This window comes from Gambusia affinis, linkage group LG22 (genome assembly GCF_019740435.1).
Source record: "Gambusia affinis linkage group LG22, SWU_Gaff_1.0, whole genome shotgun sequence".
Taxonomy (NCBI): Eukaryota; Metazoa; Chordata; class Actinopteri; order Cyprinodontiformes; family Poeciliidae; genus Gambusia; species Gambusia affinis.
The window spans coordinates 21,421,229-21,443,096 of NC_057889.1; the positions used below are offsets into that span (position 1 = coordinate 21,421,229).

The window sequence follows — 21,868 nt, forward strand, 5'->3', positions numbered from 1 at the left end:
AAACTATTCTTCTATATCTGGCATTAAACATGAATCAGAGATGTACCAATCGATCAACCACAGATCAGAATCATCTGGTTTTCCCTTAGTCAGCCCTGATTTATAGATGGGAGGTCAAATCCAATGGGAAACACAGTGGAATTAAGAAATGAGGGTGTATCTGAACGAGAATTTATCCAATCGCTGGACGATATGGCTGAAAAACGCATTGCAATATAAGCATTTCGTATCAGTTGATAACACATTTATATAATAGTTCCCATAAACAACACGGAAAAAAAGTTCTACCCAGATGACGTATAAAGAACAAGCTGTCAGAGCTGCAAGAACAGAATGTCATTCTGCAAGAACAGAATGCCATTCTGTTCTTGCAACTCTGAGGAGAGAAAATTCTCTGTTCTTGCAAATTGTTTAGGCCTCAAGTCAGATCCATAGACTTTTGTCCTTCCATAAATTAAGAAAATAACGGAAGTAAATCATTAAATCAATTAAATTTAACCTCTCAGCTATTTCCATCATTGACTAATAGTGCAATTGTAAGTTTCCAATTTGCCACTCTATGTTGTTTTGTCATGTGTTGTGTATAGATACTGCAAGGTTTTTTTGTATGTATTGCGCCAAACTTCCACACAATAACTCAAATAGGGTACAATGATTCACACTGGGACTATGACTGGCCAGCTTTCGGTAAAAAGATAAAAGACGGTGAAATTCCTTTAAAGGGGCAGCATTATGTATTTTTCAGGCACATAGAGCTATTTTATAGCACAACCAAGTAACTGTTACCTTCAGTTGTTATAAGAATATTGTATATATCAAATGACTTCAAAGAAATTTGTCTTGAAATTGAGCCACTGTCTCTTTAAAAACTCCTGCTCTTTCTGAAACTCTGCCTTCAGGAAGTCATCACAACATGGCTCCCCTATTAACCCTTTCACAACATTTTAACCAGCCTTTTTACCTTTTCAGTATCTGAGGATTGTACAAGTAGATCTTCATAAAGTGCTTCTCCTTGGCATGATAACCATAGAAAGGCCTAAAAGAAAAGAAAACAAACAGATTAGTGAATAAGTGTGTGTTATTTGTGTTTAGTGTCATTGGTAAAACCCAGCTGTTGGGAGACACCTACATGCCGGAGACCAGCACCACCTTGAAGACATGCTGGGTGCTGGCGGCGGGGTTTCCCATGGCAACGTTGAGGGCCCTGTCGATGCTGAAGGCCACTTGTCGCATGTAGCGCTCCGGCTGCTGTCTACAGCCATCATATGGCACATAGATGTATGGGAACACACCGTGAAGGTGGAGACACGTCTTCTGACCTGCATTACAACAGAAACAAGATGTAAGGCTTTTGTTTTCATTTTGTTATCTCTGTTCTATGTGCCAACAACGAAACAGGCAACGCACTGGCGGCACTTCCTCCTCTAAATCAGCATTACCAAACATATTCTCCTCATATTCTAAACGTTTCCCAAGTGATCGGCTGTGACTGAAAAGCTTCATGAATAAGTGCAGCAAACACTCATAATGCCAAAGCTGGAAATGAATGCAGTTTATTAGCTAAAACAACAAAAAGATTAAGTGTAATAGTCAGAGGTTAGCCCAAGACGAAAGCAAACTATATGGCTTTTTAGGCCCTCCAGGCCAGTAGGTGTCCTTCAAGAGCAAATCTTTTAACCAGTTTAAAATAAAATATTTCATATTGAATAACAGTTGTCATTGCATTTTCCATGTCTGTAAAATCTCAATCTTAAAGGACCACTTTGATGCAAAATTTGGTCAAATATTATATTCCAAGTGCCATATGTGTAAACTCTGTCCCAAAGTTATTCATCCAGTATGTTGGAAGGGCTACCAGTGTCATGGGTGCCTACACTTAATATATAGTTTTAATGGCAGAGATGTTAGAGTCAAAGTGTAGTGGAAAGTGATGAAAGAAAAGAAAGACCCAGGAAAATATGGATTTTGAGTTGAATCTACACACTGAAGGATCCAGGCTCACTCACATAACTGCTACCTACAGGCATGTAGAATATGAACATCAAGGCAGAACATGAAATCAAACAGAGCCTCTCCCCCTGAGCGCAACCCGACCCAGAGTCAGGAAAATGCTGATTGACAGATGAACAGGAGGAGGCAATATTTTCAAATCCCGCTCTGTGTTCAGAGCATGGCTAAAATGGTGCCTGACCGATCACCTTTATCTCACTTCGCACATGTTCAGAAACAAGTCCACAACATATTGTTGTCTTATAATATTAGGTTCCAAATGTTGAGGAAGAACATATATTCCTACTGGTTCCAGAACCAAGATGATAAGAGTAACGACTTCATTTTTCTTTTTATTAAGAGTTCAAGTAAATGAAGCTTCTGATTTAGAAATAAACTATAAAGTGAGGTTGTGTTTTTAGCTGACATAACTTCAAAGTAAGACCACATAAAACAGTGTTTATGGGTGAGCCAATTTAAAAAATATATTTATATACTTTGTAACTCCTGCTAGAAATTGTTCTATATGTTTTTGGCCTTCAGTTAACGCTGCCAAGCAGCCGTGTCAAAAGCAGAAAGTGGACTTTAATGAAGTGTAGCCTATTCTGGGTAAATACATCCACAAAAAACATGAAAGTCTGAAATGACTCAGACCCTCATGAGTCATTTCATTGGGGTTTCTTCGGTCTTTTACCAAAGACCAAAGAGAAATCTTATACCCACTAAAATATGTTTTGTTTACATTTTGCGAAGAAAGAAGTTATACTCAGTGTCTTCTTCAGAGGGTTTTGTGTCGTTTCCTTCAATGGTTACTGGTACAGCGCCCCTACAAGTGAGGGGATGAACATGTTTTTGAATTGGTTTGTTTTGCTCGACAGTGCAGTGTGAAAGCAAGTTTTACGTCACCAGCTGAAAATGGGACAAATGTTTTTATATTTAATCTATGATCAAACCAAGTCAACAGAACTATCAGGTGTAAAAACACCCTTTAGGTGCGTCTTGGTCAAGTGTTTTCACATTTTAACCCTCTATACAGCCACAGCAAACTTGGTGCTCAAAAACACCTGGATTGCTATATGTCCAGTGCCCTACTAATAAAGGGTTTCCGTGCACCACACACTGCTTAAAAAATACTACAGTAGCCGTTTAACCATTTAGACTACATATCCAAATAAATTTATCAGCATAGTTCTGATGGGTAGATTAGATAGTCATGTCTGATGCACAAAACAATTTTCTTTTCATGTAAAACTAATCTTTCACCGACAGAAACCATAGTCTGACAGCAAAAGAAAGGAAGACAGGGAGTGTGTATTTGTCTCTCAGGTGGACCTCACCAAGGTGTGCCACTGCTACGCTACTCCACCAGTCACACAAAGACTGGCAGCGGCACAACGCCGAGGGAGCAGTGAGCGCGCCATGCGTCTGTCTGTCCTCCACCGAGTCAACGAGAAGCTGCTCTCTGTCTCACACACACAGAACAGGCAGCCAATACCAGCTTCTGCTGCAGTTGCTAGGAGACGACACCAGGAAAGCTAAAGTCCTTGATGGACAGCGGGAGAGATAAACAAGTGATTCTTTCCACCCAGCTGGTCAGGCGGCAAAATGAGAGGTGAAGAAGAAGAAGAGGAAGAAGTGTTCGTGCAGAGAATGACTGAAAGATGGAGATGAGAAAAGAAATTTATCTCTGAATGAAGGGAAAAACATGAGAGAAGATGGGGCCATAAAATAAGAGCACGGTGTGTGTAATTAGGAGAGTGTGTGGGTGTATATTTTAATGTGAGAAAGCCTAAGATGTTCCTGAAGTAATAGAAGCCAGATGAGCTGAAGCAGAGATGGAAAGAACTGAAAGTTGTATCTTCCTGAAAGAAAAGAATGTCCTGCTCTCATTAAACTGGAGTGTCAACATATTAATGAAACAACCAGAAGTTTATACTCTGCATATTTTGTAACCTAACTTCCACATAGAAGATCTGAGAACTGCTTAAGATGATCATAATGTAAAACGCATAAAAATTCAGAGCATGGCTAAAATGGTGCCTGACCGATCACCTTTATCTCACTTCGCAGCCTGAGTGTGGAGCTCATCTCCACTTCCCTTCACACTGGGCAAGCGCGCAGCAACAAATCCTGTCGTGTGGAACTATAGCCTAACGCTGTGAGAGTGAATGGGGAAGTTTGCGTGTTGCGGCGGAAAATTACATCGGAGGTGAAGCACGTGAAAAAGCATCAACGCGAGTCTGATATGGCATTTAAAAAACAAGCGCTTGACGGAGTTTGGCTACATCGAGGCTCAATGCAGGAAAACAAGACCTCTGGAGAGGCCAGATGGCAGGTAAAGCAGCGCACAAGTACCAACATTCACCCGGAATAGCATCACGCTCAGAAAGCTAAACAAATAACCCGAAAAATAATTTATGTCTTCTTATTGCCAGATCATTTTTACATTTTGACAGATAACATAGTATAGCCTAATGGATGATCAGTATCGGAATCGACAGCCAAAAACCTTATCGGAGCATCCCAGATTTCAGTTAGAACTTAATACTTCGAAAAGGAAATTAAATATTGAACAAGTGGCACAAGAATCAAAGGGAATCTGACTGATGACAATCTTGTATTACAGTCTAAAAAAAGAGGAACCTCAAGGTTCTCCATTGTCTTTATTTTATGAAGCATCTTTCTTTCTACAGTCATCCCTAGAGACACTGGATCTAATGCAATGCCAAGATATTCATACTTTGTCCACATTTAGTAAACACATAAATAAGAATTACATAATGTATTGAACCGGATACGATCGAACATAAATCTACAAATAGCTCGGTCCTTTGACGGATAATGTCACAGCAATGCAATGAAGGCTGCCTAAATTTGAAGGATGCTCAAAAGGCGGCCCACAAATGCGTCCTTCTTTTCCCTGGATTTGAAGGACAGATCCAGTGTGTATCCTTGTAAACCCAGCCAATCCCAAGATGCAATCCAGGCCAAAGGGGAGACTTTCTTTCTTGTAATAACAGCAGACAGAGCAGATGAACTGATGCCAGTATGTAACTTCCATATAACTTTTTCAAACTTTTACTATGTTATGACAGTATGACATGAGAAATAATATGTGCAAAAATAAATAGAGCTCCTCTGCCTTCTCCCTGCAGTTCTAATGCAATCAGCAGAAATTCACAGCCCCCAGTCAGAAACAACCAATCAGAGCCAGGAGGCGGGTCTAAGTGCTGTCAATCACGCTCATGTTCATGAGCAGCACTTACATGACTGTGATTGACAGAGCTTAGACCCTCCTCTTAGCTCTGAATGGTTACTCCAGAGATGGTTTATTTCTGCAGATAGTAGTTTTTGCATTTGAACTTACGTTTATTATATATATATATATATATATATATATATATATATATATATATATAAATCAATTAAGGATTACATAAATAATAAAAGAGACTCAGCAAAATTTTGAGCTCTTTGTTTAACCAGCTTATGTTTAACACAGTCACTGTTGCTAGGCGACAGGACATACACCGAGGTAAGAGCAGGAATAATCTGAAGGCTAGACATCCAGTTTCACAGCCGCTCACTTTCTTCTAGTCTTTGAGGTCAACAAAGAACCCGGCCTAACCGACTAGGTAGCCTGGGTTCTTCCGAGGATGCAGCCCCTGAGTTTGGACATGCTATAATTTACTCAGAAAACGCAACAGCTTAAAGTTGCAGACGCACACATAATGAGGAGTCTCCAGGACAAAAATGGGCTTTCACCGAAAAACACAAATGCACATAAACACACCAAAGCCTGTCGATGAAATTAGAAAAGCTGGAAGGCTTCTGTGTGTGACCCAGTAAATGTATGAATCCAGTTAATGGCAGACAGAAATGGACATTCTGGATCACAACAGCAGCCAATCAATAACTTCTATCAAATCATAGCAGCTCTGGTGGCAGCACGTCCACCCAATTGCCTATCTTGAATTAAATACCAGTGGTGTTTGCAGATATGTTCTCATCATTCCAATGGATTAAAACAAAGACTTCATGGAGTGAAGCCCCAGATTACCATGCTGGAAGTGAGGCTTTAGTGTTTACTTGCTGAAGCACGATAAAAAATATCAGGCATGAGCAGCCAGGCAGTGAGCATGGATCAGTGTTTTTGCATTAGAGAGTGTGCGTGTGTGTGTGTGTGTGTGTGTTGCTGAGGAAGAGAGCATTAAGAGTGCAATGAAAGGAGAGGGAGAACAGAGGAGGGCGACAACCCTGTAAATCACAGGCTTTCTAATGGAACCACTGCCATCATCTGCTCTCCAAATTAACTGCAGAGGACAAAGAGGAGCAAACATACAGAAGAGCAGTCGGCACACAAGAACTTTATGCTCCCTGCCTTGTAATTACACAGAACTGCAGCGTATTATCTTTGGTCAGAGTCTGGGTCAGGCTGGAGCAAGTATGGCTCTGATAGGAGAGCTGGTATCAAACTCCAACTCTGTTTCATATCAGGACATCATATGCAACATTTTACTTCTTTACAAAGGTCTAATATGTAAAGCTTTACATATTCTTTACATATTAGAATGACACTATGTGTATTCCAGACTCGTCATTTTAAACCACAGCCAAGTAACTATACATTCAGTTGTTATAAAATGCTGTAGAAAATATGACTTAAAAAACTGACTTAGCAATTTGATACCTTGAAATTGGCCTCTGTCTCTTTAAGAAGTTGTTCTTTCTCCATGATGTCCTTTACAACTGTTCTTAGGTGCACTGGTAGGAGACGTCGTTCCTATAATCATGCAGGTTTCATCCCTCTCCTGTGCAGCTAATGCTAATAAGGAATGACCGTTTCAGAAACAAGCACTATTCTTAAAGAATTAAATAAAAAATGCTTTATTGTGGCACAGTGGGAATATTAGATGCAACAGCAGTTTTTCAAAGTGGAACATTCAGATTTCCACCAAGTGTAAAGTAGAGCAAACTCAGAACATAAGAGTAATAATACTACACTCATTAAAAACAGCAAATGCAGATTAAGAGAAATGTATAGAGACCATTTGCAGGTAGCGTTACTACCACCAAACGGTAGCTGAATTAAATTTGCTAATATGAGAACAAGTGGCCCCTTCTCAGTGGGTGTGAAGCAGCTTCCCTTAAGCACCATGTAACCACCATGTGTCACTTCTACATGATGAGCTTGAAAAAGGAAAGATGTCCAGACCTTGTTGCCAGCTCTCCCAGACACCTCCCTGGCCGAGGACACAGACAGAACGCTGCAGAGCCTGTTCTCTGAGCAGAAAGGTTGAAGCTGACCAGATGGTGACTTGGAAGGCACAGAACGCCCATTGTCACTTTGCAGAATATCCTGAGTCTTCAGAGAAATGGGCAAAGAAACAGAGCATGGCTGAAGTATGATGCTGGTCAGCTGTGACTTTGTTTCTGCTGGCTGAGGAGTGTGGCTGCAGCTGAAGGCAGCAGTCTGTATATCTGTAGATCACAGAATTGATAGTTCAGTCAGCAATGAAAAAAAGTTGGATATGGGTGGCATCTGGGAAAAAGATTTTTTTAAAGGGGCAGTAATATGTGCTTTCCAGGCGTATTGTGGCATTTTATAACACAATCAAGTAACCATGTTACCTTCAGTTGTTATAACAATGCTATATACTGTATATATAATACTTGCAGGAAATGTGACCTTGTAATTTAATGCCTTGAAACTGGGTCTCTGTCTCTTGAAACTCATGAAGTCATGACATCATGACTCTTCTATTTACCCTTTATCAACATTTTTACCATTGTTGCTTTGAGAGTTAGCTCCTGTAATGAGCTCAGCAGATGTGCAGTTTCACCAGGTGTTTGCTAATTGCTGCCGGCTAGTCTGAAGGAGCTAGCCAGTTCCTTCAGTTGTGAGAGAGCTGCTCTGTGAGGCGGAATCTGGGAATCTGCAGCTCTGAAAAGCTTCAAAGGAGGAGGAGCTGCAATTTGGTGCACCCAACTGTTTGGTACAGCTGAATGGTTGCCATGGGAGACTAGATTTCTCAAACATGCGTGAAAGAATCAAGGCAACACTCCAGGTACGGTTTTGATGAGGGAATAACATTATACCATGATGGAAAGCTCCAAAGGGGCTCAAAAGGGTCGATGTTACTCAATATTGTCCCTTTAAAAAAAACCAACAAAACCATCAGATGCCGGCCACATTGGCCTGTTGTGTAAATGTAGATATGGTACAACTCAATCAGAGGCAGCCTGGTGTGTGATCAGCCTAAGATCACACACCACAGAGCCACCAAAATCTATTTTAAATGGGCAAAGCTTAAGTCCAGAGGTGCACCAATAAATTGGTCTCAATTTCCTTGATTTTGGGTGTTTGGTGATCAGCCGATACATTAGAAACCAATCTTGCATAGCTCTGCAAAGATGTGAAAATCCACCACTGTCCACTTTAGCTGTGCTGTGAGACAGGACTGACTGAAGCCAATTTAACGTTTTTTGTTTGTTGTTTTTTTTTTTTTTTTAAGATCAGTGACCAGCCAGAAAACTATTTGTGCAATCCTAGTTAAGACTACATTCAATATTCCTAAACTTCAAGAAAAAAGAGTAAGCCGATTGTTGCATTAATCAAAGAGCTGTTTTCTATTACCCTCACAGCATTCATTTCACAATATCCATCAGTATAATACCTTACTGCAAGGTCATATCTCTGACTCTGTCATGTTTTTCAATGCAGACTCAGAATCAGGAAACAAGGCCCGGTGCTTAAGGATCCAAGCAAAGTTATAGATTACTGAAGAATTTACTCTTTAAGAGTGAATGTGACAAGCTTTTACACTTCATAAAGTATAATTAATGTTTCATGGGATGTTGACATACATTTTTTTTTAATCACAAATAAATATAAACTTATGAAATGTGAAATTCTATTTAATTTGCTGTTCATAAACAAATTTAAATCCATGCTCCTTCATTAGCATTACTACAAAACTGAAGTTTTTAAAGTGTGGATAATGGAAGTTGCGGGCCCCCTGCTGGTAGAACTACTCTACACGGCTCCTCTATACCTTGGGCCAGGTCTGATTTATGCATATCCTTGGCACAAACATATTAATAATAGATGGCTCATCATGGCCACTTCCCATTTGCATTGTGATAAAGGAAAGACGAATATTTCTTCCATCTGATGATGAGTTAGTTGGAAAACCGATATGGAGATACAGCAAAAACTACATTTATCACAATAACATCTGAAATAAAGTGAGAAAGCAAGAGTGAAGACCAATCAAAGAACAGATTGACACTGACAAGAAAGAGCAGTATTTACAGAAGGAGCAAAATTAGCAGATGAAAGTTTGACAGAACAGTGTTAATGAGCAAACTTTATTATTTCCAAACCATGTCCTTAAGAAAGTTAGAGAGGCAAAGGCGGAATGAGTGGAAAAAAATGGACAACTCTAGTGGGTCTTTCTGGGACCAGCACTGCACCGATCAATACTAGGACCCATCAGCATGGGACATGTAGGTCAAGCACAGCCTGAAGGCGGCAGCAAGACGGGGCACAGAGTGCACTCACTAACAGACCCACTGAACACAAATCACCTCATATTTATCTGGACTGACCGCATGCACCAGGTGCCCTTATCTTTTAACATTTTCTGAGAACTACTGGATTAAATTGTAATCTACTTAGCATATTTTTGTTTCTTCCAGTGAGTTTTAAATGATATTTAATACTTAATCCGTGTGTCATTCTGCTCAGAACACGCTCCACACAGCATTAAAAGGGGCTTTGCCAGTTCATTTGGATCCACTTCCAATTTGTCCCAAATAATGACTGTGACCACCTGATGTTAAGGAATGTGAGTGTGGGGCCACAGAATGAGTGGAGGAGGAGGGTAGGGACTGCCCACAGCAGTTTAAAGGCATTCGGTGGGGAGCTCAGAGTTCACAGGAGGCCAGCAAGAAAGGCTTGGGGGTTAGAGGTAGGGGGGCATGAGGTGAGAACAAAGGGCAAAGGAGATCCTGTTGAAAAGACTCCTTCCCCTCTACATAACATGGGCTGCAGCAAAAGATTTTAAAAAGCTGATGATATTCAGTAAAAAAATAAATAAATAAAAGGCTAGAATAAACATAGGCAGGGTTCAGGGTTCAACATATGCTTAAAACTATTTAACATTTTAAGTCATACTAATCCTAAAGTTTAAAGTCCTTTTAGTGAGATTCCAGAGAAAACCCTATTGTTATCCGAGATTTCTGCAGCTCGCCCTACCTCCTGCTGAGCACTACATGTCAGCTGGCTAAAAGAATGCTCTCCCACCCCATTATATTCCTTAGTAGAGAGCCACATTGGGGTTAGCAAAATAATCAAATTTTTCATATAATCAATGCACAAAAAGTGAATTTTTTAAAGATACTCAGTTACATTGATTTTGACATAAATGACTAACATTTAACCTTAAACATATATATATATATTTTAAATGGTAAATGGACTGAACTTATATAGCGCTTTTCCAGTCATTTTGACCACTCAAAGCGCTTTACACTAGAGTCACATTCACCCAGTCGCACTCACAAACACACACCCATACACAATACACAGATCAGTATGCAATTTGGGGTCAAGTGCCTTGGCCAGAGGCACATCGACATGTGGCAGGAGGAAGCTGGAATTGAACCTACAACCTTCCGATTGCAAGACGACTACTCTACCATAGAGCTACAGTTGCCCAGGCTCTATGGTAGAGACATATTTACCATAGAGCCTCTATGGTAGAGACATATTTCCCATAGAGCCTCTATGGTAGAGACATATTTACCATAGAGCCTCTATGGTAGATTACACATTTGTTGAAACTTGAAACTGTCACCATGTTGTGAAAGTTTGGTATGAGACAGAAAATTTGCTAAACAAAAAATGAAGCTCCTCTGCCTTCTCTCAGAAACAACCGATCAGAGCCAGGAGGCGGGTCTGAGCATAGCCACCTTATGATGGCAGATAAACTGTTTTCCTGGAACAGTCAGGTGTTTCTCTGCCATTGGCAGATTTAGCAGTAAGTTCATGAGGATGATTGACAGCGCTAAGACCTTCCTCCTGGCTCTGATTGGTAGTTTTTGGGTTCAGGGAGGAGGAGAAGATTTATCTTTTCACAGATTATCTGTCTCATTCTCACAATATGGTGGCAGTTTTAACAAATGTCTAAAACATTTTTTAGAAAAGTTAAATATTGTACCTTTATTCAAGATTTTTGTAAAAGCATGTATATTATATTATAATACTACTAATAATAACATTGTACATCCAATTTTATAAACTAGATCTCACTCTAGGTTAACGTTCTAAGGGACTGTCATAATGTCCCATGTTTACCTGGAGCAGGACATCTGGGATCAGCAGACAGAGAGGCTGCCTGAACAGGACAGAGGGAATCCTTCAGCTGCCTGCAGCTACTCTGATAACATCCAGAGATTTCCATTCATACCCTGGTCACAAAACTCAGCAAACTGCATCCTCTTATGCCCTACACACACATCCTTCAGTTTCAAAGTTCTAGAAGAACTTTTAAAGTTAATAAAACCCAATCTGCTGGATGACAGTGGGTGTATGTGTTAGTGTGTGACAGTTTGCCTGCATCTACAGACCGACTCATTAATGCATCGATCAGAGGACCACTGTGGGTTTTCACTACACAACGGAGATTTCTGAGCACTGCCTGCCCTCCTTTTCTCTGCTTCTCCAAATTTGATATTCACAGCGCGTCTCGCTCTCCGGCATACATCATGAGGAGTGGGAAAGGAACGGCGGCTCTGCTGGCGCATTGGTGGAGCAGTGCTCACACGTGTGCCTGCCCTCTTCAACAGCCCCCTCTCCTCCTTAATCCTCCCCTTTTGCTCCCTTCTTCATGGCTTCTCCCATCCCAGCTCTCTGCATCGTTAACAGATTACGGTCTGCAAAACAAATGGTCATGAAATTGAGGTTTCATTTTGAGGCAATGAAGAAGATCTACATTTTGTGTGAAATAGCCACTGGGGGTATAGAGAGAAAGTTAACACATGAAAGCAACAGCGCAGGGGCTTCATCACCTCACTGAAAGCTTCTCACGTATGCAGATCTCAAGCTGAAGATGCCAATTACAGTTTTTTAACGGCACAAAGAGATAAACACTCCATTTATGTTTCTCTTTTTTTTTTTTTTTGCCAGAAACTCTCCACCTCTTCTCTCTGCTCTCCTTCCTCAGATTAAGCGTACACTGCTATGGAATTAAGAATTGATCATAAGAACTCAAGCAGTGTGAAGCCTACTGGGTAAAGGCTCGTGGTTACAGCAACGCTGAACTGTGAGGAGGTAAAAGAGTTCATTGACTTTCACGAATACACCCTGCAGTTGAAATGCATGCAGACTGCTGCTGTAAAGAACAAAGCATATTTGTTCGATTGCACTCCATACCAAATGAACATTCTCCAAGACCTCCTCACAGAAGCAAACAAAAGAGCAGGCTCTTTATAAACCATCTTCACAGAAACTCTCTGAATGTAGTTTACTTCCACAAATATGTTTGCACCACAACCATTAATCTGCATTGTCGGGGTGTTTGTGCACAAGCATGAATCGCATCCACACAGTCCTCAATGGTAGACAGCAGAGTGTCACAGTTTTAACCCACCTCTGCGCTGATTCAGGTTTTTCTTGGACCCCTGACCCTCTCATTCACTTTCAACAAGGTCTTATTCTGCTGCTAACCCCTGCAGGATTCTCCTACGAGCACCAACAATAGCCCTCTGGGACCACCGAGTGGGGAGCCTTCTTTTTGGCTTCCATAGCTGCCCTCCCCTCTTTTTTTTCTCTTGATGATGCAGGAGACAAGCCAGGGGACCTGACATGACCCGACACCACGCGCCAACATGGGCCTCTCTCTTTAGAGGGCTGATAAACAGAAGAATGGACAGCTTTAGTAAAAACCTGCTTCACAGTGGCCTCGCTATTAACCAGCACTTCCATATTAAATGCTGGTGTGTTCCTGAAATTAAATCAAAGGACACACACACTTTCTGTTATCTGCTCCCAAAAGGCCTACTTGCTTGCCATGGCGATAAATGAAGGCCAGCTCACCCTTCAGTAACTTTATAACCAGCAGTACCTGAAGCATCCAGCTTGAAGACGTTGTAATTTGCTTAGTTATTAGTTGGAAATGTAAATCTACATTTGTATTCTGGGTAAAATAGTGCCAGTTTTGCTTTTTAATATTCAAATGACTTTCACAAGATGTGCTTTTATTTCTTAAAACTGACACTATGTCCTGACAGTATATGATCAGACAGATAATGTGTGTGTGTGGGGGGGGGCAGGCGGAATACATATATAGGAGCTCTTCTACCTTCTCCCTGTGGTCTTACTGCTACCTGCAGAAATACACCACTCAGAACCGGGAGGCGGCTCTTAGACAATCACACTTGTGTACAAGATGCAGCTGTGCTAATGGTAGAGAAACAACTTACTGTTCCTGGAAATCTCTTTGTTTTCCACGAACAAAGAGTTCCTGGAAAATATGCAAGCTAGTTAGCAGCCATGCTAACTAGCTTGGCTGCTAAGAGCCTCCTCCTGGCTCTGATTGGTTGTTTCTGACAGGCAGGTGTAGGACCACAGGGAGGAGGCAGAGAAACTTGATTATTTTATTTATTTTTTTTCAGATTACCTGTCTCATATTTCACCGTCACATAATTTCAACATATATGCTAAAAGAAAACATTCTTATATAAAACATTACCTACTACAGTTTTAACCATTCATTTGATTCAGTTGTGTTGAGGTTGCAGGACGGTAGCTCTGCAGGACTGGAGTTGCAGTTCCCTGATTGAGAACATGAGATTTAAAGGCCAATCATGGTTTCATCGAGATTATCCAACTGCTGTGTGTGTCCCCGTGTCTGGATCACTCTGACAGCTGGGCCACAACAACAGACATGGAGAGAGGTTTTTTCCAACAGAGAACAAAAAATATTCAGGCTTAGGATTTTATAATTTGAATATTGCTGAGAGAAAAAAGCTCCAGATGTTACTGTCCCACCTGAAACCATGAGGAGGAGAGGACTGCGGCAGCGTCATCCCTGTAGTCTTCACTGTGGGTTATTCAAGTACCTGCAGAGGAGCTGTACTGAGCTCTAGAACCATCAATCTGATTTAATGAGCCAAAACAGTAGCAAGGACAACAAGGCAGCCACTGTATGCTCAGATAAACAAGGAACCCCACTAAAGAAAGGGTGGTGTGGGCAACACAGCAGCCTCGGCATGAAAAGGATTAAAAGGTTCATGAAGGCTCTTTTTTTCTCCAGGTCTGACAGTGAAATATGTTTTAATGGGAAACATGGCAGTGAGAGATGATGACGCCCGTTTCTCTGTCTGTGGGTGGAGCTACATGCAGAAAAAAAAAACATTCTGCTTTTTGAGCATGCATAAGCTATAATCAATAAATCTCACAGATCAAATGCTGACACGATCTTTGATAAGACTTAAGCAAGACGCTTTTGTTTTTCGGAGCAGAAGATAAATTAAAAGGATATTTTGTTTCTTTTGTGGTGTTTGAAAAGAACACAGAAACATGACATGAATAGCATGAGGCCTGTCGCCAGAACACATTTTGTTGGGCGATAAATTGTCCCAGACGTTACAACGAAAAGCAAGTAATGTAATGGAAACGGCATAATAATGGGAGAACAGACCGTGAAAGATCAATAAATTAAAAATTTCTAGACTAGAACGAGAAGAGAGTTTGGTAGAGAGAGAAAAACAATAAATCCTGCAAATGGGAATTACTGAGCTTGTTTTAATTTATTATGCGATTAATTAATTTATTGTGACAGGCCTAAACAGCATAATATGACAACTATCTGGACCCTCAGCAGTAGTGGCTGTTCTTTCAATCTCTAATCCCAGTATAATGGATCCATGTCTGATATGACAGACATTAAATTCATTAGCTGAAAAACTTTAAGTGACTTTGTTACAAAGCTGTAGGTCTAAAGCATCTGATTTATAAAGTACATAAATAAATAAATAAATCACCAAATGTGATTCATGGTATTGTAGAATTAGATAATCCAGTTCAGTGACTACTAATGAAACTGCTTGGTCTCTCATACATCACCTGAGGTTATATGCTTAGCTTATTGTTCAAGGTGTTTCCTGGTTTCCGTCAGTCATCCAGACTGTGGTACTACAGCCTCTCAGCACAAAGCCTCCTCCCAAATTTTTTTGTGATTTACACAGACGAGTGAAAGGCAGAGGGAAGGCTTCAGTGCCTGTTTACCTATTAAAGCTTTCGGCTGTGGCGGCCCTGATGGTGTCTGGACAAGCCTCTCTGAAACCAGATACCGCACACCACAAATCATCTGGATGCCTGGTGACTGAAAAACAGAAAAGTTGCTAGACCTATGTTTGTAGTAGTTGTAAACTAAATACTGGCAACACAGGCAGAAATTAGAACAGCGTTTGAAATTAACCCAAGCAAACAGGAAGCAAGGAGAAAAGAAAAGCACACCACAGGATCAGCTGGTGAGTGGAATAGGGTGATTTTCAGCATGATAAGGTTTGGTCAATGAACAACCGATCAAAAGAAATAATAATTTACACCTTTATCTGACCAGGTAAAGTTCTACATAGAAGTACTTCCAGGCCACAATCGCAACAAAACTAATCTTAAATGCAAATGCAAATAACAAGACTCAAACTTAGCCATCTTTAGCAAAAGTAGATGAATAACAAAAACTAATCTAGTCTAAAGAAAACTTCCTGATGCCTTTGGCACACTCTCACAACAGTGCTTCTCTACGATACCATTTACAACAGAGAAGCAGTATGTATGATGAGCTCAGCAGATGCTCAGTTCCAGCAGGTGTTCCTCCAGACTGCTCATGCTAGTCTGGAGGAACCGAGTTTGGGAGTTGCAAAGAAGACAGAAGTTCCCGGAGACTGCAACTTTAGGTATCGGGTTACAGAAACAGCTCAATTTTGGTTATGGATCCTCTAATACAACTTTGCCCATTATCTGGCCAACCCTTGTATAAAAGCAAAGATCCATCACTGAAGGATTACTCTGGAGAGGGAGCCAAATCCATCCCTGCTTGGCCTCCCATTCTGGTCGGCTGGCCATGCAGTTTCCCTCTCTGTTTATGCAAACTTAGTAAATATTTAAATGTACAAGTAACGATCCAAACCAGCAAGCCTCTCCGCCTCAAGACCCAGAACCTATCAGCAACATCTGGGCCAAGCCAGCTATCGCCAAACTGTGAAAAAATTGATTCTGGCAACCCTCAAAAGGTTGCAGACACTTCTTCATCAGATACATTAACAAAGCAGGCCTTGATGTTCAATTGTGATTTTTTTTTTTTTTGCGAAATCTGTTTTTTCTTTTCCAATGTAACTTTTATGTGATCTCCTGTGTGAACTGCAAATGTCCTAAAAAGTGTCTCACATGTACAGTAACATCACACGTAGTGTAGCTCAGTGTTTGAGGAAGTAAACATGGATGTTAGTGGTGTAGCGTATCTTGGGATTTTAAAGTTGTTGTTCAAACGGACCCAGCACATCATCGTCTGCTGGGGTTCACCGATCGCAGTTTTCTGGCCAATCCCTGGTTACCAATCTTTACAAAGTGTGACCTGCGGATATCAATTTTGATTGATATCTTTTTGTTTTGTTTTGTTTTACTGAAAAGTTGCTAAATATAGAAAGAAAGTTGCTGAGCTAGCACCATTGGGGTGAGTATTGTTAGCTGCAAATGTGCAGACGTGACCTGGTGGGCCGACAAATCAGCCAAACCTCTCTCAGACTCACGGGGGAGATAAAGAGGACAGTGGTTGATTTTTAGACCTTTGCTGAGGTAAATAGAATCGGTGGATAAGATTGGCTTCACATGTAAGTATCAGCTGATCACAGATTTCCCAAAATTAACAGAAATCTTAATTTTGTTGTTGTTCTTCCGGCTTCAACATATCGGTACACAGAACAGTAACATTTGACAAATATCAATGACCTGGCCATACACACAGGTCACATTTGAAAAGATAAGATGCATATCACATTTGTAAAAATCTGACCTGTGTTCTTCAGAGAGTCATGACAAGATCAGATATGGGTTGCATAAGGGCAAAAAAAATTTTTTTAAATAACTTTAGGTTGCAGTGTGAATGTAGTTTTAGTGCTGAACTTTGCTGCCTGTGAAGCTAGAAAGAAACTGATCAGGAATAAAACTTTCACAACAGATTTTCTGTAGCTCCTCTCTCCAGGAATGCTCTTGTATGCAACAGTCTGCCACACCAGCAGGACCGCCACTGAATACTTCCAGCAAGGGGAAAGAGAGTGGGAGCAGGAAGTGTGGCATCAAATTACACATGAGATGGATGGGAGTGTTCACTGCTTAGGTCAGGGAAGGACAGGGAACATGAGGCCTGGGGATCCAGCCAGAGCCACATGGTGGCTAAAAACAGGCACTAGCTGGCACACAACTACCTAAACTGTTCACTGGTCAACTAAACTCAACGCAAAGACAAAAGAAAAGCATGGAGAGTGAATGGTCCTGGAAGGGTGTGGTCCGATTTTCAATGAGGAAGGAATTTTTGGGAAAAAAAACAAACAAGAAAGATCCCTGTCTGCTGCAATATGTTCCAGATGGTAATGGGATTTTATTTCTGGGAATGGAGTCATAAAATGAACCTAAACTGAGCCAGAGGAGGATGAAACTGTGAGAATATGGAGGGAACCAGTCACAGAGAGAGCTCAGTAGCATCCAAGCTAAACGTTCCCCACAAAGGAAGGTTAGAACCAAGAGAACAAAGGTGTTGCCATTTTACCAAAAGGTTTTAAGAATTGCCTGTTGTGTCATACAAGGTATTGTCATCTGCTTAGAAGAAATGAATCCCCAGATGTTACTGAGTGGATTCTGCTGTATTTTCTCAGGTTGTTCCTTTTCCCCCAAACATAATTTCCATCCAGATGATATTCATTTCAGTGGGACACTGTTCATAATTGGGACTGATTTTATTGTACTAGATTAGCTTTATTCTGTTTTGATAAGTGGAAATCCTCGTTTTAACACCACCGTACACAAGTAGATGCAAACAGGCCCAAATTAGAACCGACACTCTAACCTACTCCATCCTAAATCCTTTAATCCTCAATGGAGATAAATCCTTAGGGGAGGTTGCAATGTAGCGGGGGTTGGCTGATTGAGGAATGGAGGGGGGGGGTAACTTTCTTTTTTTAAGTGGGGGGACTAACAACTGAAAATACAGTTAAGGGAACACGATTGCATTTGATCTGTTGGGAAAAAATAGGGAGAAAAGAAAACAAGGCAATTTGGCAAAGGTGGTTAATGCTGAGGTATTAAGAAGGGAAATGATACTGTTTTGCAGTATCTTTGCAGTGTGTGTGTGTGTGTGTGTGTGCAGGGGAGCACATGGGGAAGGGGTGTTAATATGCCTAATGTGGGTATCTTAAAAACGTATTTAATACAGTAAAGGTAGTGTGTCAAACTGAGGAAAATATCTAAATGACATACTGATCCGTCTTTCTTTATTATCCTTGACATTTCTATTAATGGGAATAATTAAGGCATAAAATAAAAAACAAGATGTTCTCACACAAAGGACTCTCCTTTTATGTGATCAGGAGGACAACCACTGCTTTAACAGCTCTGCTCTTCACATCTGGATGCCGATCCAGTCCACTCGTGTATCCTTTTATATCGCTGAACTCCTTGTCGTTTTTTTTTTTTTCTTGTTTGTTTTGATAGCACCGTATTCAAACTGACTAGACAATGTGGCAGCACGCTGTCCGCGCTCCACAGGTTGCTGTAAGTACAATAAAAGGGACCACAACGCTAAGGTTGGAAGTTGCTTCTGGACAGCACATATGTGGCACTGCTACCAGCAGAAACATGTCCACCACCAGCACACCGTGATGGAGCAGGGGGAGAAAACAAAGCAGCGCGGAGGGGAGGAGGGAGCGGAGGACTCCCACCGCTGCTGCTGCTGGTAGCAACAGCGGCTCAGGTCGCGTCGCCACAACGTGTCAACACCCAAACTACATCTTCCTGCCGTTTTGCATACAACACCAAACCCGCTAGGTTTCCCATAACGCTGTATTTGTGCACGCGAGAGTCCAAACAGCAGCAACAAGCACGTTCCACGCGCGTGCGCGCTTGAAGAACGCACAAGTGAGGTTGTTTTGCTTTTTTTTTTTTTTTTTCCAAAGGAAGAAAAATGAGTAACAAACCTGCTGGCGTTGCTCCAAATATCCGCACCACCGGTACCTTCTTCACCTCACTCTCCCTGAATTCAGAGTAACACACGTCCAGGCCTTTAATGGGACTTGCAAGATAGTAGTCTGCGGTGACTATGCGCACTGCAAACATGACTGCCGTGTCCGCCAGAAAGAGCGGTAGAGAAAAAAGAAAAGCTAAAAAAAACTATTGTAAGGAGTCCATAAGATTCCGGGACCTTATTGGCTACTCCAAGTCAGCCAAATGGAGGGCTGTCACGGCAGTAAAAATGGTAACAGAGCGAGGAGAAAGCCCAGCTGTGTCCCATGAAGGAAAAAAACAGCAACAAAGATTCCCGTGTCTTCCGCGCGCCTAGACTGTCACCGCCGTAAAAGGTTCGACTCCTGCCGCGAAATCTAACCTCGATGGCGGAGGGTTGCCGCTGCTTCATGCGCTGCTGCCCGGTTCTCTCCAGCTGCTGGATCCATGCTGGACTTAGTGCTAACTCGTGATTTTAGCTCTCGGTGATGTTATTGTTTAAAGCCGAGGAAGACCTTTCGCAGGCTTCCGGTATGCAGCGTTATCTTTCCAAATCACGCCTCAGAGAGCTAATCCCAGCCAGTCCTTCTCAATCAGACAGCCCCCGGCTTCTGCTCCCCCTTCTTCCATAATAGGCTACATACAGGAGGTTAACTAACAGATGATGAAGTTGGACACAATGATGCCGTACTTCCGATGTTCATTTCAAAACAAAGCAAATAAAGGCGTCACAGTCAGAGAATTGCAAAGAAAACGTTAATTTAGTTATTTATGGTCTTCAGTTTCACTACTAATAAGAGTACATGTTTTCAAACATACACAGCAGTCATAGAAGCCCTACCAACAATTTGCGGTACAATTTATTTCTACGGGACCTTCGGTAAGGAAATTATGTCATAGACCTAACGGAAGTACTGATAACGGAAATTTTCAAAGTTAAATTGAAAAATAATGTTAATGTATCCTAAAGGTGTGTTGCCTCCTTCGAAGGCTTTTTAGTAAAATTAGCTGTAGCTACCAGAGTTTATTTTTTTCCAAATTATTTGGTTTTGGTAAAGAAAAAAAAAATGCCCACGCTATCACCGCTGGATTTCTACGGATTTAATTCCCCAGGAAGATGAAACTCTTATCACACCTGACACTTTTCTCCACCCATTCCACCCTGCTTGCATACACTTCTTCTCCTCTTTTCCACACTCTCCATTGAACCGGACCGTTTAAATACTTTACATTTTCTCCCTTATTTGCTTCTACTCCCTATTTCACTTGTGCTGCTCCCATTTACACACATCATGTCTTTTGGCGAGTAATCTTCATTCCTTGTTCTGCATGTAGTTCCACCCACTCGGATCAGCTTTAATGTCCCTGCTGGAGAAAAGGATGATGTGCAATGTTAGTGTTTTACCTACATCTACAGTTCCATTGTTGTCTAATTTCAGTGCTCAGTGAAGATAATCAAGTTTAAGATTATGCAATTTCACAAAGGTGCACTACAATGGATTTTAATTAGGGGCTATCAGGGGAAAAGTGCGGTCCCAATGCTAATCACACTTCTTTTAGATTTTTATTAAGAACTAAATTAAACCACATACTCCTTTACTTTTGCATCCAAAATTGGGGCAAAATGAATCAAAGTAATATACACTTAGAAAGCTCAATATATTGAGAGAAAGTTAATGTAATGGCACTGTTTTAGACTTTGGTCAGAATAAACATTTCTGGCCCTCCAACCTATTTTTTCAGTCTTGTAATTTACATGACCGATCCTGGGTGGCTTTAGAGGCTGCTTCCCTGGCACAGCTGCCTCTCTGCCTCTTCAGAATCCCACTCAGTCTAATGTAGCAGCCTGGAAGTGGCAGGAAGCAAAGCGGGGCGGGTTGGTCTCCCTACTCTCTCCCCTCTCCACTGGAGGAGCCGACCACCTCTCCAAACAGCTGGTTCATCCCGGGGACATCACATTTAACGACTCCATGGCGATGAAAAATGCCTCATCAGCATCTTCACATTGATGGAAAGGGAATCTTAACCTGACAGAGAGTAGGCTGACCTTGAGTGAGAGCCTGGCCCTCCTAATGAGCCAATCAGCAAGCATCTGCTCAGGTTTGCCGACAGCCAGCCTGAGGGCTGAGAGCACATCTGAGGGACAAATTTACCATCAAACTAATCTAAAAAATATGATATATGCCACAGTTAATGTAGTGTTTGGTGTGAGCTTTTATCTAAAGTGCCTCATAGTACACCGAGTGCAGATGATTTCAGCATGAATGGTCGCAGAGGGAGAGGAGCCATTTTCTGCTCTTTGGATTTAAAGAGCATGTCACAGTGATGGAGATGGAGATGAATCCAGGATGGAAAGGGGCAAAGTTCTGACTCATTGTCACAGTTTTTTCCAGAAATGAAAACTTGTGGATATGCTGACAGGGAGGAAGTTTGCCAATTTACTGCTCTGGTACCTGATCCAGAAATGAGAATATGACAGGTAATTTGGATAACTTTGAGGCTATAATTGTACTAATCAAACTTTGTGAATTCCCATCTTTTGTTACAGTACAGGTCTTCTGTTGTTTAAAGGGGCAGTGTTAAGTATTTTCCAAG

The 21,868-nt window shown here is 41.3% G+C and overlaps 1 protein-coding gene across 1 annotated transcript in view; it reads right to left on the bottom strand.

Annotated features, from left to right (window-relative positions):
* rev3l (REV3 like, DNA directed polymerase zeta catalytic subunit) overlaps positions 1–19,982 on the bottom strand; it is a 55,341-nt gene extending 35,359 nt beyond the window's left edge. Inside the window, exons 1-3 of the mRNA XM_044105645.1 lie at positions 19,249–19,982; positions 1,130–1,319; positions 962–1,036 (exon numbers count right to left, since the gene is read on the bottom strand). Of these exons, the coding sequence (XP_043961580.1) occupies positions 962–1,036; positions 1,130–1,319; positions 19,249–19,387 (404 nt within the window). The 5' untranslated portion in view covers positions 19,388–19,982. The remainder of the gene's footprint in view (positions 1–961; positions 1,037–1,129; positions 1,320–19,248) is intronic.
* Positions 19,983–21,868: the final 1,886 nt, after the last annotated feature.